General features: G+C 35.3%; 1 protein-coding gene across 1 annotated transcript in view; it reads right to left on the bottom strand.

Moving 5' to 3' along the window:
• Positions 1 to 11,842, bottom strand: part of LOC148948590 (acetylcholine receptor subunit beta-like 2) — a 39,144-nt gene extending 27,302 nt beyond the window's left edge. Inside the window, exons 1-2 of the mRNA XM_089094000.1 lie at positions 11,671 to 11,842; positions 4,332 to 4,466 (exon numbers count right to left, since the gene is read on the bottom strand). Of these exons, the coding sequence (XP_088950126.1) occupies positions 4,332 to 4,466; positions 11,671 to 11,729 (194 nt within the window). The 5' untranslated portion in view covers positions 11,730 to 11,842. The remainder of the gene's footprint in view (positions 1 to 4,331; positions 4,467 to 11,670) is intronic.
• Positions 11,843 to 18,713: the final 6,871 nt, after the last annotated feature.

The raw sequence follows: 18,713 nt of genomic DNA, 5'->3' as shown, positions 1-18,713 counted from the left end.
TTAACCGTGATAGAGTTGCAGGAAAAAATATAGAGGAAAATGAAAAAGTTTGTGACACCTTGGATGTGAAGGAAGATTTGTTTTGTGAGGAGGAATTAGAAACAGTACTAAAAGGATTAAAGAATAATAAGGCTCCAGGTGCTGATAGGGTAGTAAATGAGTTTCTCAAATATGGTGGCTCTGAGGTTAGAAATAAGTTATTGGAGATTATGAATATGATTTTTGAAAAAGGGGAAGTACCTACTGATTTTAGGAAAACCTTAATTAAGCCACTTTATAAGAAAGGTGATAAAAGTGAGTGTGGTAATTATCGAGGCATTAGTCTGGTCTCTGTAGGTCGCAAATTGCTTAGTAATATGATACTTTTTAGACTGAGAGATGCCGTAGACAAAGTTTTAAGAGAAGAGCAGTGCGGTTTTAGAAAAGGTAGAGGATGTGTTGACCAAATTTTCACTCTTAGGTTAATAATTGAGAAGTGCCTAAGTTTTCAAACACCTTTGGTCCTCAGTTTTATAGATTATGAGCAAGCGTTCGATTCTGTTGATAGAGGAGCTTTAGTAAAGGTTTTTTCCTTGTATGGTACACCATACAAATACAGAAAAGTAATTAGTGCTGTGCTATGTACGAGAATAACACTGCTGCGGTTAAGATAGGAAAAGAGGTTCGCAGCTGGTTTTGTATTAAATTCGGAGTTAATCAGGATTGTGTTCTATCCCCCTTTATATGGATTATTTTGATGGACTTTCTCTTAAGGAGCACAGGAAAGGCAATAGGAGACCACGGAATCATATGGGGAGGAAAAAGTCTCCTGGACTTCGATTATGCTGATGATTTAAGCATCTTAGATGAAAGTGTGAGCAAAATGAATGAAGTTTTAGAGGTTTTGCGAGTTCAGGGTGCTAGTATTGGTTTGAAAATTAATGTTAGGAAGACCATGTCACTAAGGCTAGGAATAAGTGAAGATGAAAAGGTGACGTTGGGTAATGAAAAGATTGATCAGGTGGACAGCTTCACTTACCTTGGTAGTATTATTAGTAAAGATGGTGGGAGCAGTGAAGATGTTGAAAATAGAATAGCCAAGGCTCAGGGTGTTTTTTCACGGTTAAAAAAAGTCTGGAAGAATAGGAAGATAAGTCTGCAAACTAAGATTAGAATATTGGTAGCTACAGTGATGACAGTGGTCAAATATGGCTCTGAAGTATGGGCGCTCAGAAAAGCTGATGAAGATTTGCTAGATGTTTTCCAGAGAAATTGCTTAAGTATTGTTCTGGTTACCCGGCTGACTGACCGTATTTCAAACAATAGTCTATAAGAAAAATGTGGTTCAATACCGCTTTCTAGGTCTATAATGAAAGAAAGGTTGAGGTGGTTAGGGCATGTTGTTCGGATGAAGGATGACAGATTGCCGAAGATTGTTCTTTTCGGCCAACCGTCTAGGGCTAAAGGGAAAGCAGGTCGTCCTCGGTCGGGTTGGGAGGACGTCATAAAGAAAGATTCAAAGGAAATGGGAACTTCGTTGGCGGGTGTAAAAAGGGAGGCTTTGAATAGATTGGGGTGGAGGAGGAGCGTGCGTAGCTGTGCTGGCCTCAGGCGGCTTGGTGCTGCAATGAGTTGTTAGTAGTAGTAGTAGTAATAAGGCAATTGCCGATGATGATAAATTAATTTCGCTCAAAAGGCACTTCGACCAGTCAACAAAAATAAGCCCTACCGGGATAGAACCGTCGGTTTTCATTGATCAAGAAAAGAAAATAATTCAAAATTCAACACCACGATCACCAACGCCAACAACAACATCAAAGGAAGAAAAAGATTTGTCTAAAGTTTTGACATGTTTTGCAGATGTAATGCTACATTCCTATCTTGAGAAATGTAAAGGACTCTTGACTTATCTCACTGAATGTGAACATGTTCAAATTGATGCTAATGGTGGGAATCAATTTATAATCCATGGCAAGACCTACATTCTACTTGATTTATGATCAAATTTGATCACAAATCGTAAGAGACTTATATCATTTTGACAGTAATTTTTATAAATTTTTAAACTTTTTCTTCTTTTGGAAAAAAGCACCTCGAATCTATAATAGACTGTATTCGGCGTCTAGGATGTTTCGTCTAAATACACCATTAATACAACGAAAATAAAAACAACCAATAGATAAAAAAAGGTTTTTGTTTAAACTCATCAAACTTCCCCAAAAGTCATATTGGCAATAAACATGTTTTAAAACGATTAAAGGAATTTAGTCAAATATCAAAAGATGTTTTTAAATTATTTTCGGAAAATACTAGCACGCCAAGTGGAAAGGATTTGACAAGAGTGTTGTTGGGACTCAAGCGAAGGCGTGTTAATATCACTGCATCTCTCTCATCGTCACCAGTTAGTTTGAAAAAGGACAGTGGTTACTACACTACGTGTTTACGTTCAAAACGGTTTAAGCTTTGAAACATGTTTATGAGAATATTGGTGCACTGGGATGTTTAGGTTCACCCGTCACACTTGCTCAAGTCACTGGACTTGAAAGGAAACTAGCGGTAGGAGTATTTGAGGAATAAATCAAGTTATACACTACATAGTAATCATAAAGTTCGTGTGGTAGTCACTATCAAAAAACTAAAGCCTTTGTGCAAATATTACAAGCAGATTTTTTTTACTCTAGATGAGATTCAACGGTGTCACAATGAGCAATACAAGTACATTCTACTTGCAATCAGTGTTTTAGGCGCTATGCTTATGTCATTCCACTGCGGTCAAAGAGAGGTGATGAAGTTGTTAAAGGTCTTGAAATCATTCTTGAACAGGATAGTTATAAAAACATTCAAAATGATCGGGGTAGTGAATTTGTTAATCCTCATGTAAAGAAGGTTCTTTTGAAACATAATTAAATGCCCTATCATCGTCATAGTCCAATAAAGTAGCATTGGCGAAACAATTGATTAGAACTATTCGACTTTTAATTTCAAGATATTGCACATTGAAAAATACTGCTGCTTTTATTCATGAATTGCTTAAAATCATGTTGATTTCTAATCAACTCCCTTATCAACCTCTGTCAAACTCTACCCTTGTGAAAGTTCATCGAGATGGTGGTGAAACTACACTTGACACTTTTCAGACAATATTCCAATGATGGTGGGAAGGAAGTGAAGAAAAGAAGAAATTCAATGTTGGTGATACAGCTCGAATCTATTGAACTACAACTGTTTTAGAAAAGGGTAACTACTTAGGGTCCACTGAATATTTTAAAATCTCCAGAATATTAGACACCACAACCACAACGTATCGTCTACGTCACATGAAAGATGATGAAATTCTTGGTGGTTTTTATGATTACTAACTACAAAAAGTTAAAAACACTTGAATGTATAAGATTAATTAAGATATTAAAGACTTGTACTGACAGAGGCAAGAGACAGTTGATTGTTCGTTGGCTAAGATGCAACTCTGATGTTTATTCCTGGATATCCGCTGAGGACGTATATAATGCCCAATAGATTCTATGTGACATTTCTGTCGACCGTTTCTGACCCCCTCAACAATGATTTGAATAAAAAAGTGATTTTTGGACAAAACTCTCCCCCACCGTCAATTTCGACGATGGAAAGTAAGAAGTTGCTCTCATCAATTGTATTCTCAAAAATACATATGATATTCTGAGAAAAGATCGTACGTATGAGATAAAAGTTGTACCATTCGGTTGGTCACTCTTTGTCGAGTATGAATGGGTAGAAGCGCTTAAATCTAGTGAATATCCTTATGTCAGATTGAAATATAAAGAATTTTGTAGTATGACTGATTTTTGTCGTACAACCAATAGAAAAATCTTTGTTCATAAGAAAGTTAAATTCCAATTTAATTATTCAATGGAACACGGCAAGATTGACATTAGCTCACCAGTTGACAAGGAACCGATTCATCTCAATGATAATCTGAGAGATGTTCTTGGCTTTAAACAGAATGTAATCACTGGTAAAAACGCTGGAACTGTCACTGGGATGAATCATGCTATTTTTGCAGACGTGTTATATTCTGCTTCAAGTAGAAGCAGAGACGTAGCTAAAATTTTCCGCACCCGAGGACAATTTCAGTTTTTACACCTACCACAATATAATTAAATAAAATAGTAAAATAGTAAAATAGTCCCCTTTTAGGCTATGCCAAGGGACAGTCGCTCCCCTCCCCTCCTAGCTACACTACAGAGTAGAATAAAAGTGTTTTCAAATCCGATTCAAAGGTCACTGTAGTTATGAAAAACTGTTTGGGGGCTACTCCAAGGAAATACCGCCCAAAAATAAAGTTTCAGACTAAATAAGCTAAATGGTTAGCTTACCTTTCTTTCAAAAAGCAGAAGCCCAGGGACTTCCTTCTGTAATAGAAATCAGGCCTTCTCATGCAAAGGATCCTTGGCATTAATTCAATGAAGAGTTTTTTCATCCAAGGTGACATGCAATGAGTAGAAGGTGATCTGTAAATTGGTTCAAAAGTTATTATAAAAAAAAATGGTACTCGGTCTTTTTTTTACGAAAAATGTCACCATTACTTTAATTAACAAGATTACTGCTAGACCTAGGGAAAACGTGAGACCTAGACCTAGCATGAAGACGACATGAAAGGGCATTATAAATGAAACTGATTAAATAACTTTCACAACGCCTATTATCTCCTGACTAGGAGACTTTGGGTTATATCTAACTCACTCAAATTTACTAAAATTATTATATTTGCCTTTCCTTAAGGTCCTCTCTCAATGGGGAGAAAATTATCTGTTAATTCAGATCAGTGGAAGTAATCTATACTTTCCATAGCACTTGACCTGAATTTTAACATTTTCATGCCATTCTAAAACACTAAACATTCAAAACGAATGTCAAAAGATGCACAGCACTGTTTAAAGACTTTTTTCTCATCGCTATTTGACTTCTTCTTAATTATAGGTGCTTGAAGTTCAATCGGTGCAACAAGTAAAGTCAAACGCTAAGTCGAACTATTTTTATAGTAGTAGTGGATCTTAGGATTTCCCAGATTATTAGTCATCGAATAAATAAAATTCTACTAAGTGACAACTAAAATAATTTGTCAGTTATAGACGCACGCACTTCCACTTTGTTTTGAAATTATGAAGCCATCAACAATGCTTTATTACCCCATTTCTACTTCTTTGCTTACTAGTAAACAACTATTTCCCCGGAAAGCTTTTGTTGACAGATAACTTTTACTTGGGGAGTTTCTATTAAAATCTCACGGGTGTAATTACCGCAGAGGAAGATAAAAACAATGCTTTCTAATTGATTCTAAAAGGGACGGTATGGGGCTATCGATTTTGCACACTGAGTTCTGCTTATTAGTATTCATGATTGTACGATTTTTAAAGTTTTGGAAATTATAGATTCTGAACAGTTTTGATGGGTAGATGAAAAAATATTATTTGAGTAAACCAAAATAAGACTTTTTTAAATGGCGAATAAAAACAAAGGCATTTCGACTGATGAAGAAAATAAACAATGACAGCCTTAGAAATGACAAAAAGGAATTGACATATTTTTTGATGGCAGGAAAAATAGCGATACCTTTGACAACAACCGAAAAAGTTCATGATAAATAAAAAGAAACAATTTTAAATAGGTTTTGCTTCAAAATTTTGGAGAGTCCAAGTGATCTTTTCTAGTTCAGAAATTCAACTCTAGTCATCAGCTATCTGTTTATTTAAAAGGACAAATTTTCAGCATGCATCATAAACTAGGGATAATATATTTTCATAAAGATAGTTTTTACTTTTTGCTTTTTTTCTTATTTTCTTCTGACTAGTGATACCTTTAAAAATAATTGATATCCATTTTAGAAGGAGCAATAAATTAAAAAAAAAACTGTGGCAGTCAGTTACATTTTATTTTTTATCATATATTTTTAGTAGGGCTTGAAAGTTCTCCCTAATAATAACACAAAGGCAGAATGGACATATTAGAGCCAAAATCAATGAACTGAGCAATCTCTTCACTTCAGCGTTCAAATATATTTCATCGTTATCCATACCCTCAATCGTCTTCACGGTTGTCCAAAAAAGAGCTCTAGGATAGAACTTCGATTTTCATATTCCGAACCTTTTTCATGCTTCATATTATTCAAAGTCCGACTGTTTATGTAATTTATGGATGTGGGAAAAGTGGGTCCTTCGCAATGTGACATTGATTAACTAGTGGAATGAGACCCGCCAAGACTGGAAAGTTGATGAGAAAACCACTAATACAGGACGAAAAAATAATAATGGACATTTTAGCTAATTTTTATATGCACATTTTTATTTTTGTCACAAGTTTGAAATAAATTTGTTATTTATCAGATTTGGAGATAAATTTGATAGTTTATTTATGAAATGATTCAAGTCTCAGATTAAGTAAATCTATATTTCAAACAGTATATTTTTTTAGTAGCAATTCGTTTTAATTTGTGAAAGCTAAGGCTGAACGACATAAAGCAGAGTAAACAGCCATGATTACGAGATCTCAGTAATGTGTTACTCATTCATGTCAGATTCGGTTGATGTTCTGCAGATATTGTTTAAAGCTACTATAACGGGTATTTCTTCCATGAGACATCATTACTTAAGGTCGTTCGAGATCTGAAAGAATCATCTAATTAGATTATTACAAACTTTTTAGTTTGTGTGGTCAAACTATGTAGAATTAATTGGTCGGTATTGCTATAGCTTGTATAGCTTAGATAAGACATCCAAAAAAAGGACAGAAAACTGAATTCCGACACCTACTTTCCCGGAAATCTTAGAAAAACCATTAAACTTCTCCAGTTTTGTGCCAAAGATTGAGATATTCAGATTTAATATAACTTACATCATTAGAAAGCGTAAACTTTTTTTATTGAACGGAGCAGAATTCTCTTTTTAAAGTTTAGGAAAGAGCATTTCCAAAGAATATGCTAGTATACCTGCTTGAAAAGTATTAAAAAGCAGCTCAAAAGAAGTCCGATTTAATAGTTTAACAACTTTTGAAGTTTCCTTTTAACAGCTTTGATTGAATATTTTGCGGAGACAGGATGCACATTATTAATTCTGTATGTAAATTGATTAGACAGCGATTTGCTTAACAATTAGTAAGAGATTTTAGGTTTCCCGTGTTTTCAACTAGCCTCTCGTTAGCTTTTTGAATTGTTGACACATCTAAGAGGGTGTATCCCATTTGAGCGCTTTCCCATTTGAGCGCCATGGCGCGCCCATGGGCCTTTCCCCTGTGCGCGCCGTATTTTAATTATTTCAGTTGTGTCCCATTTGAGCGCCAGATAATATTTTGCGTATGTTAGGTGATATAGCTAGGTGATCAGGTAAATTTTTCGCAAATCATATTATTGACTTACGAATAAAGTAAACACACCACTCGATGCCATTTTTAGGCTCTTTCCAAATATAATAATCATTTTTGTCGGAAATGAATTTTACCCCCACCCCTATGTATACCAATCCAGGGTATATATTTGCACATTAGGGGGGTGGGGGTAAATTTTAAACTTACCTCCCATTAACATCAGAAATAAAATTTACCCCCCCCTAATGTGCAAATATATACCCTGAATTGGTATATATAGGGGTGGGGGTAAAATTCATATCAGAAAAAATGATTATTCTATTTGGAAAGAGCATAAAAAAGGTATCGAGTGGTATGTTTACTTTATTCTTATGTCAATAATATCAACTGCGAAAAATTTACCGACGGGTCTTCATGTCTGTTTTCCTCATACAGTATATAGCGGTGGATACCGCATAATGCATAAGTACCTGTATATACCTTTAGTAGTAAATATATATGGTATACATAAATACTATATATATTTACTTAGTTTATAATACTATAAATGGAAGTTATTTTCACAACCATTGACCCAATAAAATCCTCAGTTTTGTTCGTTGTCTTCGTGGCAATAAATATTTCTACAGGTCAATGTGGCAGCAAACCACGCTTCATCCACCGCAAAATCACAATTTTGGGTTTGGCGCTCAAATGGTACTCCGTGGCGCTCAAATGGGAACAAAATTCCATGGCGCTCAAATGGAACAAAATTCCGTGGCGCTCAAATGGGAAAGCGCTCAAATGGGAACACCCCATCTAAGATCCCCTGTCAATTTGTATAAAAATTGCTTCCGAAGCCCCTTGTGGTGCTGAGAAAATTGACTAATAGCCATTTGTCTCTGAGACTGTCAGCCGACACTGAGACTCGCACGATAATTTTTTTAACATCGAACATCCTTGATAATAGTTTGAATTGTAATACAGCATATTTGTCCGTTACTTGCGACGTGATCATGAATCTTCTATAGGTAGGGCTTGCTTGCTTCAACAGTAAATTTCAAAAGAAAAGAACTGAGGAGCATACAATTTTTACCTAAATTCAAGCATAAGGAAGGCAGCGAACAAAGAAAGATAGCTGAGAAGTTCAAGAAGATAATTATTGAATCCCCTGGCTCTAATTATCGGATAAATGCCCTTTTTGTTGTTTGTCGATATATCAAATTATTCCCCCTTTTTTTACTATCTTTACAACCCCTCCCATCCCCGCCTTTATTCTAAAATGCTTCGTAATGTCTGGCTTTCCCTTTTCGCGTAATATTTTGGGCAATTTCTCACAGACTGGCTAATTAGCTTTGAGTAGAAACTACACAGCTAGGGTGAGTCGTCCTGAACCAAAAAACATTTTAAACGACTCGACTGGAGAAATGGGAATGATTAGTTCATACATTGGGGGGATAACGTCTGGCTTTAAGTTGCACCCTCCAAAGGTTAGGATCAGTCGATCTCCATGCGCTGTGCCTTGTTGCAGTTTTTGCCCTTTTGAAGAAAAGTTGAATGCAGTTAGTTTTTTGCAGTGGCGTCGTTTTAGGTGGGGCACAGTTGCCCCCAATTACTTAGAGACAAAATTATTATATAGCCCATGCCCGGTGGTTCTCCGGATGTAGACCACTCTTCCTCCAAATAAAAATACTGGAGCTACGCTCCTGATTATTTGAGAGGTCTTTCCTGGAGGAACATAAAAGTTAACGAAGAAGAATTTTGGCCTTGATATCGTGGGCTCATATCGTGGCGCGTCAGAGTTGACTGTTGGCTGCGTTTCTTTCACAGATTGCCAGTGTTGGTGCCAGAGAACTTACACTAGGGGTTTCAGGACAGACCCTGGCAGCACATTAGATTACAAATATTGGTGGCAGGATAGACCATGGCCCGTCTCGACCGTGATGCCATAACGTAGCATTAACAGGTACCCAGGAGGCATCAGGTAATTTTACTGGTGGTGCTAGGAACAAATACTAATCTTACCTTGAAAGTTTTCTCTCAAGCTCCGGAGGTAATTTTTACCGCCCTTCTTGAATACGGATGAAACAAGGGACCAGTGGTGAATATTTTGCACCATTTGCCCGAAACCAATCCCCTATTCAAAATATAATATAGTCAAATATCTGGATAACGTTTGCCATTTCAGTGCACCCAGGGGATCACGAGGGTACAGATTGACTTGGTGTGTAATCCCGTTTCGAACTTTTTATTTCGTGTGAGTAAAGCTGGGAATAAACCTGATGATATAACGGAGTAAAGGGCTCATCAAAAATAAGCTTTACAAAAAAGCTGGTTGATCCGCCTGATGATAAATAATGGAAGTTGGATACACTAAGACTGTATTTTTGTAATCTATTCGAGGTCAAAAGAATAGCAGGTTGTCACCAAATAGGGTAGGAAGAGGTAATAAGAAAGTATCTAAGGAAAATTGGAAATTCGTAGGAGTAAGATAGGTATATTGGGGTGCAGGAAGAGCGTGTGCAGCTGAGTTTGCCTCAGGTCGTTTGGTACTGCAATGAATTGTTAGTGGTTGCAGTACTAGAAGCAGTAATTATGCAAAAAAAGAAGAAGCATTTGAAGTTTTCTACTCTTGGCAAATAAGGACTTTTCATTTTATATAACTCAAATCAGATCAGAAAGTTTCTGATTAAAAAAATACCAAATCTAGAAATATTTTCCGCCAAAATGGCCAACTAATCACAATCAAAAAAGTGCCGATCGTGTAGACATGACGGAGCAGCTCAAGATGCAATGTCAAAGAAGTTGTTACTGCCTATATTTCCTTAACGTGTTACATGCTCGAGCAGAAATAAAGGGGGGAAAATGAGATCTTTCCTCCTGTCATAAAAATTATGTTGTTAAAAGTCTATTGCGTCCTTAATGATAACTCTCATCTTACATAAAAGACTTATTTCTGATCAATCGCAAAACAAACGATAAGAGAACTTGAAACTTAATGTAAATCTTTTGTTAAAAATCTGTTATTTTGTTTTAGTACTGAACCTTTACACTTTTTGAAATGGACTGTTGTTTAATCAATTGGATGGAAGCTCGGTTAGAAAAAGAACACTCCAGCCCCACGCTAAGACGCTACAATCTTTTGCTAAAAACCAATTTAATTTCACCGTTTAGCAATTAAATAATATCTGTCTATGGCTTCTAATCTAAATTGTCTTCATCCTTTCCCCGTTATTTGTACGCGAATGTTAGAAATGAAAAGGTTTCCAACCTTCTGATGCTTGTTACCAGGGAGAAATTGATCAGCATTCAATTTGAGTTCAATCAAGATTAGAAATAAGCTTCTTATCGTAAAGGATTTCAAACTTTTCATTACATTAATGACAAAAACTCGCCTTCCAGCGGGTTATCGAAACCGTCTACAGATTGTTTTGCTTCATCACAAGACACTAGAGAGTTCAATAATTAGCTTAACTTTTCTGAAACAGTGGAATAGTTTTTTCTACATGAGCCAAACTTTCTTGACAAATTCTGTGATGAATCCTGAATAGCAATAATCATAAGTTATTAGCTTGGATTGAACTTCAAGCAAAGATACAGCTTCCAAGTAGACTGAAATATTGGCGTGCCGTCATACCAAAACCAAAGGATTTCTGGAAGCTGATTTAAATCCGTGTTGCTCCTTTTCATTTTTACTGAGCCATGTAGCCATGTAGCCATGAGCCATGTAGGTTTTATAGGCGATATGTCTGTGCAGTGGTCTCTTTTTCAAATTATACTTCCCTTAGGCCTGTTTTCTTAGTTTCTGATTATTATTTTTCTTTGAAATTGTATCTTGAACGTTCTAAAAAAAAGATATTATGACCTGTGTTCCTTAGAGTTCTCTATTCAGCTTCTCTCTATTGACGGGAATCGTTTTTTGGCGTCTGCTTCTTATGTGGTAATAATGATATGCCCTGTTCTAGACAAGAAGTTTTCTGTGTCATTTGATATATTTTTTAATTTTTTTACACAGAATAATCACTCAGTCCACTTTTCTATGAAAATCGTCATTATTGCTCTGTACAAAATTAACCCTTTAGTTGAAAGCTTTTATACGTTTCCTTTCTCTTTTGGTAGAAATCCTTATAGTATTCTAATGTTATATTTGCAACAATCTATTTCATTCCAATCAAAGAAAGCTTTTAAAAGTTTAACATGACATTTTGATTAAGCACCCCTCCCACTAGAGTCCCTCAAACATCCTTTTCAAATCAATGAGGGATAGCATAGCCTCGTTGCATGATCCCAAGAGCTTCAGCTTTTGGTAAATCACTTCAATTTATGCCATTTCCATAAATGCAAGCCAAATTGACATAAAACTTAATAAAAGCTTACCTAAAATGAACATTCAGCACTCCCACGGTGACACAAATGGAAAGCGTCACGAGAATCATTGTAAATAGAAGATATTTTCCCAGAAGAGGAACGGCAAGCGAAGTGGGAGGAATTATTTCAGCCAAGAGAAGGAAGAACACTGTCAGCGAAACTAATATGGAAATGCAAAGAGTAACCTAAAATTTAAAGAGTTTATTAGCTGTGAAATATTCTAAAGAACTCTCTAAATAACAACACGCAATCCATAGAGCAGCTGAGGTTTAAGGGTGCTACCTCGCTGGAAAGTAGGATAAAAATAAAAGAAGTTATAAGAAATTGTAGGCAGTCAGACTTTCCTTTTGACTTAAAAAAAAATTAATAGGCACTAATTATCCGAGACCAAAATAGTTTCAATATTGAAGTTCCAAATATAGTTAAAAGAAATAAAACAGATTTTATTTTAGGACTAGAAGATACCGAAAAGAGGCCCTGAACTAGCTTTTATCTTTAATATGTTTAAAACTTTGTATACTTTTACATGTCCCGAAAGAGCCTGAATATGTTTGTATATGTAAGAGAAAAAGCTTCCTTATAAAGTTATATTATTCAAATTCAATGGTTCCTTGCATTGTTAATAAATTGTTTTGTCAGTGGCTCAAAACTTATTTTTTGTTGTTGTTGAAAATTCATATTCAAGTCTTCTAGTTATGCTGAAAAAGGAATTAAATCCTTTGGCATTTGATTGACCAAGGTTTTCATTATTTTTGATCTGGGAAGTATGTAATTCGTATAGTATTTTAAAACGGACATCCTCAGAGCCTTGCATTAATCACCTGTAACTGGCAATATTTAAATGTTTCACCAAACAAAGGATCCTGCAGGAAAAGCGCTGCGTTTTCTGCATTGCTAGATTTTTTCTCTAGCTCGAATCCATTCGCTAAACAGTGCATTTTGTTTAAACCGTATGATTTTCGTCATCATGTAACGGCACCTTTTAAGCATATATATTAAGAAAAAGCTGCATTTCAAGTTTAATTGATAAGACCAGCTTCTATCACGACAAATTATTAACCAGAATTGGAAATTCTAAATTTCAAAACTTTGATAGAAAGAAGCGTTGTGTTATCACAACAATATGCACAAATGAATCAAACAATATTTTTTGCCATTCCTCCGCCTTCAAAAAGTAGTTTACCTCTATTCTGTATATTAAACATAAAATTATATCGTGCCATAGTCCCCAGGGCCTAACCGATTTAAAGCGAAGCATCTAATACTCAGCATTGGTAGAGCAGAACAGAGATGTGCTTTGATTGCTAAGAGTTATTGCCTCTAGGGCACTAGGCAGTTAGAATCTGCAACCTGTATCCACTTTGTTAGCTTTGCTATATTCAACGATGCGAAGCTGGGGCAAAATTAGAATGTGAAACAAACTATTCAAATGATGCACAAATTTTTCCTGACGTTCGAACTAAATTCGAACATTCGGTGCTTAGTAAATGCATTATCATCAGTGATTGAATTAAATTTAGCACGACCCAATCAGTATTCTATCAGTAAAACAGGATAATTAAATACTTGAATTAAACAAATTCAGTATTGGATTATCAGTATTCTTTCAGTATAGTTGAATATGTAAATTATTACATTAACTTAGGTCACCACAAGAAGATCAGTATTCTTTCATCATTTTTACAAAATCTAAACAAATCCGCTATATAATAATATATGAATAAATAGAAAACAAAGGTGTTGAATCAGACGAAACGTATGTCACAATCACCAAACTATGTCGATTGGTATTGCTTATGAATTTTTGAAATGCTTCTTTTTTATTTATCCTTTTCTAAAGTCGAATTTAGCCATTGTTCTTTATGCAACCTAAATGTTTTTGCACAGTGATTTATTTTGTCCATTTACAAAATTCGTATTTAATGACATTGATCTTCCCATTGAAAATAAAGTTGTTTTCTGTCTATCTTCTGTTTAATCCTTTCCACCATCCCAATCTTCAAAGCCCACAATTGGCAAATAATAGAAAGTTCAGATCAAAGAAGTCTACTTTCATTTTCGAGCAAAAAAAAAAATTATCAGAATTGTGGACTGTTTCCATCAGCGCCATTGTGAAAAGTTGTACTGATAAAAGGAAAATCCAAAGAAGAGTCTTTTATCAATCACGAAGGCCTTTTCTTATCTACGTTTTTGGAAAACAGATTCCAAAACAATTCTTTTTTGGTAAGGAATGATTTGAAGAAAAGAACAACATCGAGAATAAGATAGCAGCAAAGAGCCGTAGTCTGCTTTATAAAGCATTTATTCAATGCGCTTTGATTTAAAACAATTCATGTTATAATTTTAATGATCTGTAATGAATGGCATGTAATCATTTTGATCATTGATTTATTTGATCATTTTGATCATTTTGAATCATTTTGATTTACCATTTGCTGAAGGAGATTAAACATGCCAAAATGCACATAGTTGAGGGTTAGTGGGGGGTTAAAGAATGTAAACTCCCAAGATCGTCACTGTTTGTCCTATAATCCATAAATTAAAGATGCTTGCATGAATTTGATTGAAGCTAGGTGTAAAATATACTTGTCAAAAATTCACTTGATATATTTTGATTTTGGACGTCTACACTATTTGCATCTAATCAGCAAGCTCAAAAATCCTTTTATATCAACTAATGTTTATGAGCTTGGATTTTCATATTACAATAGTCAACTCTTTCTAATAATCAACAAGTTCGGAAGCCCATAAATATTAAAATACCTATGTTGATGGAAATAAGATGCAATTTTTTTTTAAATATATAGCTAGTCTGTTTTCATGCAGGTCAATCGTGAGTCGGTCTTAAAGGTCTTTATGATTCATCACTTCGGCTAATCCTTAAAAAACAGGTGAATTGTCATGAGCCAAAAGAGACACAGGTAGTACACAGGTAGCAATATCAAGGAGGCACACTTGTGCCTCTATAAAGAGGCGACCCACCACAATGTTAAGCGATTTCAGGTCCTAGAGGTCGCAGAGAGACGGCGGTAATCGCATTTTGTAGCCCAAGCTCAAACTAAGAAACTTGCAAAATTTCATCCTCCTCCGACTTTATCTTCATGGGGTAACCTGGGCCGGAAGTTTGGACCCTCCCACCACTGCCCCCCTTTAACGTTGTCCGATTGGGCTGAAATTTAGAGGTTGAGCTTTCCTAGGGCCCGGGAGCTTATCCTCGAAATTTCAGCTCAATCCGATCACTCGTTCCCTGTTTTCAAAAAACCAAATATAGCCACTTAAAATTCATTTCTTTTTTTTTCTTAGCCACGCCTACAGGCCACAGTTGGCAACGGATCCGGTTGAATGAGGAATCAATCGAAGCAGAATTCGACCTGTTAGGGACTTTTGATATTTTCAGACCGAAAAAATTATCCCCATAATTTACATTTACGAAAAAACTCGTTTTCCTATATTAGCCAATGTTATTTTTTCCCACCACCACCCCCCCTTTAACGTTGTCTGATCGGGCTGAAATTTAGAGGATAAGCTTTCCTGGGGCCTGGGAGCTTATCCTCGAAATTTCAGCTCAATCTGATCACTCCTTCCCGGTTTTCCAAAAACAACATATCAAGATTTTTGGGAATTTGCTTGCGTCGAAAATAGCTTCGATTTGCTAAACAACAATTACTATTGTGTTTGTATAGTCCAGCGGCTGATACCCCAGACTTTCAAGCGGAAAACCCGGGTTCGATTCACCATCAGAGCAACTTTTTTATATACTTTGAAAAGAAACTCAGTTTCTTTTTTAAATTATTTGAAAAAAATTACGTTTTCTAAAGAGTTAAAGAGGCTGAGTTACAAGGTCGACCCTTAAAACGTACAGGGATTAGGAGGCACAGTTGGGGGGCTGTTAAAGAGGCTGAGTCACAAGTTCGAACCTTAAAACGTACAGGGATTAGGAGGCACCCTGTACGACGTGATTTGAGTATTCAGGAATTAAAAGCCTTAACACAAGAATGTTCAAGAGCGGGGGGTTTGGGGGCGGCAGCCCCCAACTTTAACTCCTGACACGATCAGCTAACAGTTAGTCAAGCAATAATAAGTAATAAACTGTACAAAAACGTGCAGAAATTATTTGAAAAAAACTACGTTTTCTAAAGAGTTAAAGAGGCTGAGTTACAAGGTCGAACCTTAAAACGTACAGGGATTAGGAGGCACAGTTGGGGGGCTACCACCCCCAAACCCCGCTTTCGCAGCCTTTAAATATAAAAAAAATTTCTTTAAACTGAAAGTAAGGAGCGACATTAAAACTTAAAAATAACATAAATTATTCCTTATTTTAATGGGGCTGTGCCCTCCTCAACGCCTCTATATTTACGCTAATTTTTTTATTGTTTAAAAAAAGTTTTGTTAGAAATTCAAACTTTTGCTTAAAGAGCGAGGGGTTGAGGAGGGGACAGCCCCTTTCATATACGGAATAATTTCTGTTCGTTTTAAGTTTTAATGTCGCTCCTTACTTTCAGTTTAAAGAAATTTTTTTTTATATTTAAAGGCTGCGAAAGCGGGGGTTTGGGGGTGGTAGCCCCCCAACTGTGCCTCCTAATCCCTGTACGTTTTAAGGTTCGACCTTGTAACTCAGCCTCTTTAACTCTTTAGAAAACGTAGTTTTTTTCAAATAATAGGGAATATAATCGTAGCTCTTGAAATATTAACAGCAGGAGGCTGTGAGGATAAATTGTTACTTTCATATGAAAAAAATACCAATGAAAAAGTGTTTTATATGATGCTTATTGAAGTTTACAGACTTTTCGAAATAAAATAAGATATTCTTGAATACAGGGGAATGGAGGCAATGGGCCTTTGGAGCCTGAGCCTACACTTTGTTGGGTGAGCTCCTCCCTAATAAATCTGATGAAATCGTCTCTCCCCCTCTTTGAACTGAATTCTAAGTTTTAAACAAAATGCTTAAAAATTGAAAAATTAATTTTCCCCATAAATGAAACTTCTGTTTCTTCAATAAGAAGCTTTATGAGCTGAAATTTTCTTCTAAAATGCAAGTAAAGTAAAATGTTCTTGAATAAAATAGAATCATAATCCTCTTCTTGTCTTTACACTTAATTTTATCTCTCTGAACAGTGCTTGGACACTGAAAAATTATGTTCCTCAGAAACACAAAACTGTGTTTCTTCAAACAACCTAACGGATTTAATTAGATTATTGGCTGTAGAACTCATTAAATTTATACAACATTATATATTGAAAGTAAAGAACGACATTAATCTGAAAACAAAAATAAAATTATTCCATAAATAAGCGAGGCAGCTCCCTCCCTAACCCACAGCTCTTGACAATAAATTTTAACATTCCTATGGTCAAAGCATTTATGAGTGTAACGAACATAAAAGCAATTGTCTTTTAAAACATTTAAACTATGCATTTCTTAGAGTAAATGCATATTTGTAAACTCGTGCCAGCCGTACTTTTTTCCAGACCCTACCATTCGTGCTTGAGATCGTGCCTGGACTCAAGGGACGAAACATATTGAGCTGTTTGAAAAGCCAAAGGTTGTCTACAAACCTAGTCCTGTATAAACATTGCGTTGTAGATGTTCTGTGAGGGAATTATCAATCTAGTCACACGCAACTTTAAATTTGTTTTACTCTTATTTACTCTGTTTGCTCTTAATCTAGTTTACTCCAAAAATTCAGTCGGGGAGAGGGGGTGGCTTGTTAACAAGAAAATCACGCTTAAAATTTGCGCAATACCATATTTATCGTTCCTTCACCATATATCTTCAACCTACAGAATTAGGTTTTATTTTGCTATTTTATATATATTATCATATGAGCTCATTCCAGTTGTCAAAAATGATACTGAAGATACCGGCGCTCTCAATGAATTAAATGTATTAGGAATCTCAAGAGTGGTGACAGAGTTGCAAGTCGAACCATCTTATGAAAAATACACAATGCACACTGTAACAATTCATTCGGCTATTGAAATGTATTAAGTTTATATATTAAATAAAGAGAATTCAATTGTTTTATTTCATAAAAGTAGATTTTGTGTCCTTAATCTTTTTTTTTCTGAATAATGAATTTTTTTAATTCTCTTCTTAATTTTTGTGACAAAATTGGGATAAAAGGCAAAGTTATGTAATTTGTTTCTTGATTTGACCCATCTTCTTCTAATATTTTTGGTTCCATCAACTTTTTTTTCGTTTTTTCAATTATTTGAGAAATCATATTTTCCGGATAGCCATTACCTATTAGAATATCCTTAATAAAAATTAGTTAATTTCTTATGTATCCTGGTGATGCTAATTTTAATACCCTATCAACTAAAGAAATAACCACACCCCTTTTTACCTGGATCGGATGATTTGATGTGAAAGACAAATAACGGTTGTTATTAGAGTAGACTAGAACCTTATACTTCTGCGACTTTATGTTCCTTCCGGTTCTTCTAGTAGTCCTATTCTACAGGGGCATTACACCTTTTCAAAGAGAGTGAGTATCCTCTCACGTGGCCTAATACTTCTGCCACTTTACGTTCCTTCCGGTTTTTCTGGTAATTCTATTCTAGAGGGGCATTACACCCTTTCAAAGAGATTTACGCGATTTCTAGTTCAAGGAATATACATGTTTTTTTTATTATGACATCGATTTTTTGTGTGTCAGTCGATTAGAGAAAGTTGACGGTTTGTCCAATATAACTTGATTAGTCAGTTTTCTAAAAAAAAAAAAAAAAAATTTTCATGCTACAATGTACTTAATTTAAAAAAAAACTCGATATAATGTCCCGACACTGCATTCCAATTTTCATTACGCATTAAGACATTGTTTATAGTACACCATATATTTTTAACTTTTGAAAACAATGGATTTGTCTATTTTCAATGTGAGTACACTTTTCATTCTTTTATTTCCCCCCCAAAAAAAATAAAGAAAAACGTTTTACTAGTAAATTCACATTTCAGAGGGACAGCCCCCTCCTCCAACAATACAAAATCTTAAGAATATGACGACTGTATTCGATAGAAATGTCAAAGCACGCTTTTTTTCTATTATGTA

The sequence above is a fragment of the Artemia sp. Qi Xiang Cuo genome, chromosome 9, assembly GCF_049724085.1.
Source record: "Artemia sp. Qi Xiang Cuo chromosome 9, ASM4972408v1, whole genome shotgun sequence".
NCBI lineage: Eukaryota > Metazoa > Arthropoda > Branchiopoda > Anostraca > Artemiidae > Artemia > Artemia sp. Qi Xiang Cuo.
This window is presented reverse-complemented; position numbering and strand designations above follow the sequence as displayed.